Here is a 12,500-nt window from a genome sequence, read left to right as displayed (position 1 = left end):
TACTATCTCTGTTGTAATGTATTATTGGGGCGGCAGCCTGTGCATCCATCAACAGAAACACACACTAGCGGAGCTGTCGGTTTTACGCGTTGTTATTTTCAACAAACCAGATTTAAAACGCGGCATGAGATTTCAGATCGACCGCGGTGCAAATGTGTGCCGAACCGTGGATGGAAACGGTACGGTTCGATTATTTACTGAGAACGTCACACCCAGGGCCGGCGATTGCTATAGGCGAACTAGACGGTTGCCTAGGGCGACAAATGTGTTGGGGGCGCGAGCGCGGCGCCCTCTAATGACGCCCTAGGCCTACTTCCCATTAATCACAGAATTAGAATGACAAGCGAAACAACAACACGTTTATTAAACATGATCATCCTAAGGCGCCCCCTCAGCCACACGTTTATTGTCGATAATTTCCTAGCGGGCGGGTTACGTTACGTTACGTTACGTTAGGCATGTGCTCAGCTGCTGGCGCGTTGATCGAAACCCTCTGATGCACAGGGACGAAAACGAGGAACGCAACAAGATAAAAAGAAAGCCCAGTATAGAGGTAAGTCTTCTCATCTCAGCCATTTAGGTGTCAAACGAAAAAAATGTACTTAGTATTGTGCACAGCACAGGCATGCTGGCCATCGGGACCGCCGGGAGCGGATTCTTTTCCCCCAGGATGGGAGAGATTCCACGTGCTTTTTGGGCCGATACATCATACTTTTATTATTTATTTATTTTGTCTTAGTGGCCCATAAAACTCGTTCATCGGCCCATTCGTTTTGTTTTGTTTAATTGGCGACGCTGGGTTACTTCCAAGTAACAAAATTAATTATGAAAGTTTCCTTTATTTTTCAGTGCATTTGTTTTAGAATAGCTTATGGCCATTACTGTCATGGGATTAATATTATAACTATTATTATGTAGTAGTGTAATGTAGACAGACACTGTAACTAAAAGAGGTTTGAATTTTTCTTTGTTCAATTTGCACACTTAATATGGGTTGGAGCTTTTAATTTTGAACTCTCAAAGTGCACCAGATTGATGAATTTAACATTAAAATACACAAAATGTTCTTGCGGGGGGCATACCCCCGAAACCCCCTTAGCCTTGTAGCAGCCTAATAGATTAGTAATAATAGTAGTGGTGGCAGTAATTGTAATGTATATACTACAAGTTACGTGGTCAGACAAAATGTATTTGTACAATGCAACTATGTAGGATGATAGAAATATCATTGAACCTTATTTGTAGCATTTGAATGAACAATTTATTATACAGTTGAAGTCATAATTAGCTTGTTGAAGTTTTGGACAGACTATAAGATAATTTTGGTTTAGTTTAATAAATACTTATCATTTGTAAGTATTTTTAGTGGGGGGCGCAAAACTCAATCTCGCCTAGGGCAACCAATGGGCTAGAGCCGGCCCTGGTCACATCCCTAGTTTCTATTCTATCGTCTGAGAAATGGTGTGTGTCGTACAGTGTGTGTCGTACAGTGTGTGTGTGTTTGTGTGTATGTGTGTGTGTATGTGTGTGTGTGTGTGATTCTGATCCTGGTGTTTTCCTTTATTAGAGCAGGTGTAACGAGAGGAGAGGCTGTGTGTGTGTGTGTGTGTGTGTGTGTGTGTGTGTGTGTGTGTGTGTGTGTGTGTGTGTGTGTGTGTGTGTGTGTGTGTGTGTGTGTGTGAGTGACTCTGACCCTGGTCTTCTCCTCATTAGAGCGGGTGTAACGAGAGGAGGGAGGTCCGACAGTTCCAGTTTACGGCTTGGCCCGACCATGGCGTTCCCGAATATCCCACTCCATTCCTGGCCTTCCTCCGCAGGGTGAAAGCCTGCAACCCTCCCGACGCCGGGCCCGTCATCGTCCACTGCAGGTCAGAGTTCAAGTCCAACCCTCATTTATATAACGCTTTTAACAGTACGGGCTGCCTCAAACAGCTTTACAGCGAAAGACATGATAAGAGAGCTATGAACAAAAAAGCGTTGTTTCTGTGTGTGTCCCTTTAAATGCAAATGAGCTGCAGCTCCGCCCCTGTTCAGAAGAGGGCGGAGTCTTTACACGAGCTTCAGAAACTCCGGCAATAACAAAACAGGCCAATCTCACTCATCCAGTATCCCAGAATAACCAGTAGCGAGTGCAGCCTTACGGAGAGACTCAGGAAGAGTTTCTGAATGTTAGTGGAGACATTTATGTAGTTGTTGTGGAGTTACAGTGATCATCTCATCATCATGTTGAACTTCTACACAAGTGTCCACAGTTCCTGAGGTGTTTATAAGACAGCGATGACATGTTCTGGTCAATAGTGTTCAGTGCTCGTCTGTGCTCAACGACAGAACAGTTTCAGGCTTTGCTGGATCTTCTGCCGTTGCGTCAGAACTGCTCACTGTTGTCGCTCGAGAAACCGAATGTAATATTACCGCCGGTAATATTATAAACTTGCAGATTAAGAGCCGGTCATATTATAAACGTGCAGATTAAGGGCCGGTAATATTATAAACGTGCATATTAAGAGCCGGTGATATTATAAACGTGCAGATTAAGGGCCGGTGATATTATAAACTTGCAGATTAAGGGCCGGTAATATTATAAACGTGCATATTAAGAGCCGGTAATATTATAAACGTGCAGATTAAGAGCCGGTGATATTATAAACGTGCAGATTAAGGGCCGGTAATATTATAAACGTGCAGATTAAGGGCCGGTAATATTATAAACGTGCAGATTAAGGGCCGGTAATATTATAAACGTGCAGATTAAGAGTCGGTAATATTATAAACGTGCAGATTAAGGGCCGGTAATATTATAAACGTGCAGATTAAGGGCCGGTTATATTATAAACGTGCAGATTAAGGGCCGGTAATATTATAAACGTGCAGATTAAGGGCCGGTAATATTATAAACGTGCAGATTAAGGGCCGGTAATATTATAAACGTGCAGATTAAGGGCCGATAATATTATAAACGTGCAGATTAAGGGCCGGTAATATTATAAACGTGCAGATTAAGGGTCGGTAATATTATAAACGTGCAGATTAAGGGCCGATAATATTATAAACGTGCAGATTAAGAGCCGGTGATATTATAAACGTGCAGATTAAGGGTCGGTAATATTATAAACGTGCAGATTAAGGGCCGGTAATATTATAAACGTGCAGATTAAGGGCCGGTGATATTATAAACGTGCAGATTAAGGGCCGGTAATATTATAAACGTGCAGATTAAGGGTCGGGAATATTATAAACGTGCAGATTAAGAGCCGGTAATATTATAAACGTGCAGATTAAGGGCCGGTAATATTATAAACGTGCAGATTAAGAGCCGGTAATATTACAAACGTGCAGATTAAGAGCCGGGAATATTATAAACGTGCAGATTAAGGGCCGATAATATTATAAACGTGCAGATTAAGGGCCGGTAATATTATAAACGTGCAGATTAAGGGCCGGTGATATTATAAACGTGCAGATTAAGGGCCGGTAATATTATAAACGTGCAGATTAAGGGCCGGTGATATTATAAACGTGCAGATTAAGGGCCGGTAATATTATAAACGTGCAGATTAAGGGCCGGTAATATTATAAACGTGCAGATTAAGAGTCGGTAATATTATAAACGTGCAGATTAAGAGTCGGTAATATTATAAACGTGCAGATTAAGGGCCGGTTATAAACGTGCAGATTAAGGGCCGGTGATATTATAAACGTGCAGATTAAGGGCCGGTTATAAACGTGCAGATTAAGGGCCGGTGATATTATAAACGTGCAGATTAAGAGCCGGTAATATTATAAACGTGCAGATTAAGGGCCGGTTATAAACGTGCAGATTAAGGGCCGGTGATATTATAAACGTGGAGATTAAGAGCCGGTAATATTATAAACGTGCAGATTAAGGGCCGGTAATATTATAAACGTGCAGATTAAGAGCCGGTAATATTATAAACGTGCAGATTAAGGGCCGGTAATATTATAAACGTGCAGATTAAGAGCCGGTAATATTATAAACGTGCAGATTAAGAGCCGGTAATATTATAAACGTGCAGATTAAGGGCCGGTGATATTATAAACGTGCAGATTAAGAGCCGGTAATATTATAAACGTGCAGATTAAGGGCCGGTTATAAACGTGCAGATTAAGGGCCGGTGATATTATAAACGTGGAGATTAAGAGCCGGTAATATTATAAACGTGCAGATTAAGGGCCGGTAATATTATAAACGTGCAGATTAAGGGCCGATAATATTATAAACGTGCAGATTAAGGGCCGGTAATATTATAAACGTGCAGATTAAGAGTCGGTAATATTATAAACGTGCAGATTAAGAGTCGGTAATATTATAAACGTGCAGATTAAGGGCCGATAATATTATAAACGTGCAGATTAAGGGCCGGTAATATTATAAACGTGCAGATTAAGGGCCGGTGATATTATAAACATGCAGATTAAGGGCCGATAATATTATAAACGTGCAGATTAAGGGCCGATAATATTATAAACGTGCAGATTAAGGGCCGGTAATATTATAAACGTGCAGATTAAGGGCCGGTAATATTATAAACGTGCAGATTAAGAGCCGGTAATATTATAAACGTGCAGATTAAGAGCCGGTAATATTATAAACGTGCAGATTAAGGGCCGGTAATATTATAAACGTGCAGATTAAGAGCCGGTAATATTATAAACGTGCAGATTAAGAGCCGGGAATATTATAAACGTGCAGATTAAGAGTCGGTAATATTATAAACGTGCAGATTAAGGGCCGGTAATATTATAAACGTGCAGATTAAGAGCCGATAATATTATAAACGTGCAGATTAAGGGCCGGTAATATTATAAACGTGCAGATTAAGGGCCGGTAATATTATAAACGTGCAGATTAAGGGCCGGTAATATTATAAACGTGCAGATTAAGGGCCGGTAATATTATAAACGTGCAGATTAAGGGCCGGTAATATTATAAACGTGCAGATTAAGGGCCGGTAATATTATAAACGTGCAGATTAAGGGCCGGTAATATTATAAACGTGCAGATTAAGAGCCGGTAATATTATAAACGTGCAGATTAAGGGCCGGTAATATTATAAACGTGCAGATTAAGGGCCGGTAATATTATAAACGTGCAGATTAAGAGCCGGGAATATTATAAACGTGCAGATTAAGAGTCGGTAATATTATAAACGTGCAGATTAAGAGCCGGTAATATTATAAACGTGCAGATTAAGGGCCGGTAATATTATAAACGTGCAGATTAAGAGCCGGTAATATTATAAACGTGCAGATTAAGGGCCGGTAATATAAGAAACGTGCAGATTAAGAGCCGGTAATATTATAAACGTGCAGATTAAGGGCCGGTAATATTATAAACGTGCAGATTAAGGGTCGGTAATATTATAAACGTGCAGATTAAGGGCCGGTAATATATGTATTTTCTGAGAGGGGCGGTATTTTTGTTGGGAAAGTCGGGGAGAGACGCACACTTCGATTAGACTGGATAAACACATGCAGCATCTTAATTTTTAAGAAAATGAAACGAAATAAATGAATAAATCAAGCCTTTATTACATAACACTAGGCTATATCATACAGCATTCAGAAAAATAACAGTTTGCGCTCCTAAGGGCTTTCACACTTTTCTCTCAGTTGATCTGCTGATGAATTCTTCAAGCAGGGTCGAAACATAAACATCACACATCGCACCGCACCCCTAGTTCCTACATCTATGGCCCAATGACGCTACGATGAGCATTTACTACTTTAAAAAAATGCGGGTCAGGAAGCGGGTCGGGTTCAATATTTTCTTTATTTTTTTGCGGTTGCGGGCGGGTTAGTTGAAAACGTCGGTCGGGTGCGGGTTGTTTATACATTGACCCGCGCATTACAGGTGTGTGTGTTTAAATATATATATGCGCAGACGTGTATCTTACTTTACAAAGTGAAATCGCCATATTCCTTGTCTGCCCTTAAAAATTCAAAATACAGAATTTGTGGTCGTTTGCGCGGATCCACGTGACCTGGAATCATTGGTAATGTTTAATCTGTATAGAGTAGGAGGAGGTCTTCACTAGCGTTAGCGTAGATGTAACTTCTTCTTCTGATGTAACGTGTACATCAGGTGTTCAGGCCTTCTCTGGCTCTCGAATGCCAAGCTTCTGTTTCACATCGATCTGCGTCTTCCCTGGGGCCGAGGATAAATGCACTGTAAACACTGATGTGTGTGTGTTTTATTCCCTCTCGAAGGCTTTCGCTTGCAGAGTAACTCTTCTGCTTGTTATATAAAAGTTGCTATTCATTCATTGATTGATGACGGCCTTCGAGACTAAACTAGTCTGTCCTCAAAGTCCAGACAGAAGCCGCTTCGTGAAGCTTCAAAAGCTTGAGAATCATTCGTTTACAAGCAGTGATTCGGAGCGTGTAACAACGATTCAGAGTCACATGACTTCAGTAAACGTGGATTTGTTTCGTCATAACTGATTAGAAACGTTTCATGAGGGTGATGATCTCTGTGAACCCATAAACCAGCAGTTATATAGTTTATACCTGATCTCAGGTCAGTTTTAGACATTTGTACACATTTTTTAACACACATTTGTATAATAAAAAGGAAGAGTTGTAGTTAATAGACTATTATTGGCCTTTAAAAAGCCATACAATTTAATTAAATAGCACATATTATACAAACACTTAATATTCAATGGTATTAGATGATTTGATAATTGCTGTAACATTTGCAATTGTTTTTAAAAGGTGTTTTTACCTGCAGTTTTCGTTGCATTTACACCGTTCTGACCAGCAGGAGTCGCCAGCGTGTGCCATTCAGACCGATTCAGAACAATGAATCATTTTGAGAACCAAGTGGTTCAGTTGATTCAGAGCTTTTCCCATCACTATCAGAGATTTGTCTGGTGCTGATCTGAATCTCGCAGGTTCTGGTTCTGGTTTTGGTCTCGACCGGGTCTCTGACTCACTGAGGTTCTGCTGGGATTCACTGGGTTCATTGAGGACGAGGGTTTGTGAAAGTGAGCTGAAGTTCAGAAGATTCGACCTTTTGCTGCAGTGCAGTGTGATCTCAATACTGATGCTCACACACACACACACACTGACACACACACACACACACCTTTTCTCACACACACACACACACACACACACACACACACACACACACACACACACACACTCACACTCACACACACGTACACACACACACACACTCACACTCACACTCACACTCACACACTGGGGAAAGTGAAGCCGCCAAAGTCCTAATATGGCGCTGACATCTTGCGCTGATTTAGGACCTAAATCTGTGCAGTAGTGAGTGTGTGTGGAGTCGCGATATCAAGGTTCCGCCCACAATCCCGCAGAAACCGTTAGTACAAAGTTTACTGTGTGAAATAAACAGTTATGGACATGTAGAAATTAAAGAGACTTTGGGTTCATGAGCTATACTGGGACCAGCCACTGGGGGGCGATCGAGACACAGGGTTTATGAGCTATACTGGGTCCAGCCACTGGGGGGCGATCGATACTCTGGGTTTATGAGCTTTACTGGGTCCAGCCACTGGGGGGCGATCGAGACTCTGGGTTTATGAGCTTTACTGGGACCAGCCACTGGGGGGCGATCGAGACTCTGGGTTTATGAGCTTTACTGGGACCAGCCACTGGGGGGCGATCGAGACTCTGGGTTTATGAGCTTTACTGGGACCAGCCACTGGGGGGCGATCCAGACTCGGGGTTTCTGAGCCATACTGGGACCAGCCTCCAGGGGGCGATCGAGACTGGGTTTATGAGCTATTACTAAGACCAGCCACTGGGGGGCGATCAATACTCAGGGTTTATGAGTTTTACTGGGACCAGCCACTGGGGGGCGATCCAGACTCGGGGTTTCTGAGCCATACTGGGACCAGCCTCCAGGGGGCGATCGAGACTGGGTTTATGAGCTATTACTAAGACCAGCCACTGGGGGGCAATCGAGACTGGGTTTATGAGCTATTACTAAGACCAGCCACTGGGGGGCGATCAAGACTCAGGGTTTATGAGCTTTACTGGGACCAGCCACTGGGGGGCGATCGAGACACAGGGTTTATGAGCCATACTGGGACCAGCCACTGGGGGGCGATCGAGACTGGGTTTATGAGCTATTACTAAGACCAGCCACTGGGGGGCGATCAAGACTCAGGGTTTATGAGCTTTACTGGGACCAGCCACTGGGGGGCGATCGAGACACAGGGTTTATGAGCTATACTGGGACCAGCCACTGGGGGGCGATCGAGACGCTTTGCTTCACTTTTCAGCACTTGTGTGGCACGCTTGGTTCAGGATCATGCTTGTTCCTCTGTAATCTGGATTAAAGTTATTTCACTTTATAATCCCATGTTTTTCTGTTGTGTCAGATGATGAAACACTCTCACACACACGCTTTCACACACACACACTACAGTGTATAATCCCACGATTCTCTGTTGTGTCAGATGGAAGCGTCTGTGAGTCTGAGATCAGACAGTTTTTGGATTAGTAACCGGAAACAGATCAGTGAAATTACACCGTAGTAAAACCCTGGTGTTTTCCGTGTGTGTCTCAGCGCCGGCGTGGGCCGCACCGGCTGCTTCATCGTGATCGACGCCATGCTGGAGCGGCTCCGCCACGAGCGCACGGTGGATGTGTACGGTCACGTGACCCTGATGCGCTCGCAGCGGAACTACATGGTCCAGACGGAGGACCAGTACGGCTTCATCCACGAGGCGCTGCTGGAGGCCGTGGCCTGCGGGAACACTGAGGTCGCGGCCCGAAGCCTGTGCTCGTACATACAGACGCTCGCGCAGGTGGAGCCCGGAGAACACGTCAGCGGGATGGAGCTCGAGTTCAAGGTGCGGGAGTCTGGGTTCGGTCCAGTCAATTTAGTCCTTTGTGAGATTTAGTCAGTGTTGAGCTATGTTACTTTTAAAAGTAATGCATTAAAATATTGCATTACTCCCAAAAAAAAGTAACTAATTGCTTTACTAAGTTACTTTTTAAGAAAAGTTACATTACTGTTACTTTTTCTCACCTGGGCTGGGCTTGCTTGTTTGTTTTTTAATAACATCAAAAACACTATTTTTGGGCAAATGTAAAGACCCTTTATTTAGTCACCTTTATTTATATAGCGCTTTTTACCATACAGATTGTTTCAAAGCAGCTTTACATTAAAATTCTACTAATAGTAGTGATATTGTACTTTCACACATCACATGTCTCCTCGATAAACAAGCAACAATATAGACTACTGGTCAAAGGATTGTAATTAATAAATATATTTAGTGTCTTCTGCTCACCAAAGCTGCGTGTATTTGAACAAAAACAAAGTAAAAACAGTGAAATATTATTATAATGTAAATCATCTGTTTTCTATGTGAATATATAGTAAAGTGTAATTTATTCCTGTGATCAAAGCTGAATTTTCAGCATCATTACTCCAGTCTTCAGTGTCACATGATCCTTCAGAAATCACTATAATATGATGATTTGATGCTCAAGAAACATTTATGATTATTATCAGTGTTGAAAACAGTTTCATATTTTTGTGGAAACCGTCATACATTTTATTTTTAAGGATTCTTTGATGAATTGAAAGTTCAAAAGAACAGCATTGATTTAAAATAGAATCTTTTGTAACATTGTAAATGTCTTTACTCTCAATTTGAGCAATTGAATGTGTCCTTGTTAAATAAAATTATTTTTATTTTACCACAAACTTTTAAATGGTTGTGAATCACGGTTTATATTCAAATATGAAGGAGCAAAAACTGCTTTCAACAAGAGTAATAAATGTTTCTTGAGCATCAGATCATCATATTATAGTGATTTCTGAAGGATCATGTGACACTGAAGACTGGAGTAATGATGCTGAAAATTCAGCTTTGATCACAGGAATAAATTACACTTTACTATATATTCACATAGAAAACAGCTGATTTACATTATAATAATATTTCATAGTTTTTCTGTCTTGGTGAGCAGAAGAGACTTTTTCAGAAACATTAAAAATCATATTTATTCTAAACCTTTGACCAGTCACATATATACAGTACATAATTCCCATACAATAAATAACAAGGGTTTGTTAATTTATTTATTATAACACTGTTTGTTTAGATCACCGGAATTTGAACATGTAATTTATATTTTTATGATGAATTTTCATATTAAATGCACATCTATTTGAGATTGAAAGTTTGCATAGTGCATTAACAGTTTTAATAATCATAAAGTGTTTCCAGGACAGTTTTAATGTGACTTTCATATAACAAGCATAAGTTTAAATCCGTGACCTTATTGTGTCCGTCAGCGTCTGGCCAACACTAAAGCACACACCTCCAGGTTCGTTAGTGCTAATCTGCCCTGCAACAAGTTCAAGAACCGGCTGGTGAACATCATGCCGTACGAAACCACACGCGTGTGTCTGCAGCCAATCAGAGGCCTGGAAGGGTCCGACTACATCAACGCCAGCTTCATCGACGGATACAGGTATTCCCCTGCTCTGACTCTACCAGACGCGAGCAGAACCTGAACTGAGCTAGTCTAAATGTGTGTGTGTGTGTGTGTGTGTGTGTGTGTGTGTGTGTGTGTGTGTGTGTGTGTGTTCAGGCAGCAGAAGGCGTATATCGCCACACAGGGGCCGCTGGCAGAGACAACGGAGGACTTCTGGAGGACCCTGTGGGAACACAACTCCACCATCGTGGTCATGCTGACCAAACTGCGTGAGATGGGACGGGTGAGATCCGAGAGCAAAACACAAGCTCGTTCTGCTTTTAATTTAGTCCTCGGTCAGATTTAGTTTTATCATATTTAGTCAGTGTTGGGGAAAGTTACTTTTAAAAGTAATGTATTACAGTATTGCGTTACTCCCCAAAAAAGTAACTAATTGCGTTACTTAGTTACTTTTTATGAAAAGTAATGCGTTACAATATTGCGTTACTCCCAAAACTACTTCTTACTCATATCTTAGTCATGCTCCATAATGGTTAAACTGATCATCACAATAATTTTGTTTTGAATTGTAATCTTAAATTACTGATCATGATTTTTGTCATTTTTACATTTCATCAGAATTATTGCACTTTCACTTGTAAGCACAAATCAACAGAATGTTGACTCATTTCCTGATTTATAATATTATCATATAAGTTAGCACACTCTCTATATTATGAAAACTGGTAAAACTCGAAAGCTTCTCTTAAAAGCTAAAACAGTGAGTAATTCCAATAATTCTATTAAATGTTTTTTTTCTATTTAAACAACAGTAAAAAAGCAACAACAATCAGGAACAATCCAGTCGAGATCATGTTTGGATTTATTACACCGCAAAAAATCATGTTCTTCCTCAGTGTTTCTGTTTGTTTTCCAGCACAAATATCTAAACATTCTTAAATCAAGATACATTTACTGGAGAAGAAGCAGAATCACTGAAGATATTAAGACAAAAATGTATTAAAGCAACACTAAGTAAGAATTTTTACCTTAAAATAATGTTCCCAAAATGGTTTCAGTGCTTCATCAAGTCGTGACCTGGTGAAATGCACTTATGTCACAGCTTTGCGGTCCTTTATCTGATTTATCCACGCTATGTAAGATTGCCAGATCGGGTCTCGTTTCTGTAGTTCTGATGAGACATAAGAAAACTACTAAGGCTAAATTATAGCGGTAATGGACAATTCCGGTTCCAACCTGTAGGGCGACCGCAGAGGAAAAGTTCCTTGGTGTTGCTTTAAAATGAAGTGAGTTTGTGTTTGAAACAAGATCAAATATCTGCCAATGGAGTCAGAAAAATTATCTTAATTCAAAGGGAAAACAAGTTATTTTTCTGACTTCTGTTGTGGCAAAAATTCTGTTAAACATCATCACTGCGTAGGAGACACTCAGTCAAATTAATAAAAAGGAAAGTATTCATTCTTGCAAGAATAGGTTCAGTCTAGTACACAGAAGTTACGCTGTGCAAGAGAGTGACACTCAACAGGAAGATATGAGACAGGCTTTATACTGTTTTCAAGGTTCTCCTCACCCGCTGTACCTTTCACCCACTCAGATAAGGTCCTTACTGCTGTTCAGTTTATACTTACAGACACAAACTGGTAATAAACTGGCCAAAACTGACCGTCCCTAAGGTCAGAAGTCCTGTCCCATATGTTCCTGAAACGTCACACACAAGCACGTACACACATATATTTTTACACATTAAATTGGTTCTCTCTCCTATGATATCTGTTGGGGATCAATGACTATTAAAATTTATATTACACTTCATTGCCAGATATTTGTTCTAGTTTCAAGCTCAAACTCACTTTGACACATTTTTTTACATTTTTATACGTTTCGCATGCGTGAAAGCTCGTAGTGGCTTTTTAAAAACATTCTATATTATTTTTCTGCTCTTTTTTGTTGAAGAAATTATTGAGAGATTTTGGTAAAGTTTTTATGTTTTAAACTATATTTTAGTCTCGTATTTTTTCATCACGATATTGCATGTTGATGTA

The 12,500-nt window shown here is 40.8% G+C and overlaps 1 protein-coding gene across 1 annotated transcript in view; it reads left to right on the top strand.

Annotated features, from left to right (window-relative positions):
• The window catches only part of LOC143703211 (receptor-type tyrosine-protein phosphatase S-like), a 100,357-nt gene that overhangs the window by 82,870 nt on the left and 4,987 nt on the right, over positions 1-12,500 (top strand). Inside the window, exons 28-31 of the mRNA XM_077197265.1 lie at positions 1,714-1,868; positions 8,573-8,858; positions 10,316-10,494; positions 10,615-10,741. Coding sequence (XP_077053380.1) covers positions 1,714-1,868; positions 8,573-8,858; positions 10,316-10,494; positions 10,615-10,741 — 747 coding nt within the window. The remainder of the gene's footprint in view (positions 1-1,713; positions 1,869-8,572; positions 8,859-10,315; positions 10,495-10,614; positions 10,742-12,500) is intronic.

The sequence above is a fragment of the Siphateles boraxobius genome, unplaced genomic scaffold (genome assembly GCF_051911475.1).
Source record: "Siphateles boraxobius isolate OS27281-9 unplaced genomic scaffold, OSU_SipBor_1 383, whole genome shotgun sequence".
NCBI lineage: Eukaryota > Metazoa > Chordata > Actinopteri > Cypriniformes > Leuciscidae > Siphateles > Siphateles boraxobius.
This window is presented reverse-complemented; position numbering and strand designations above follow the sequence as displayed.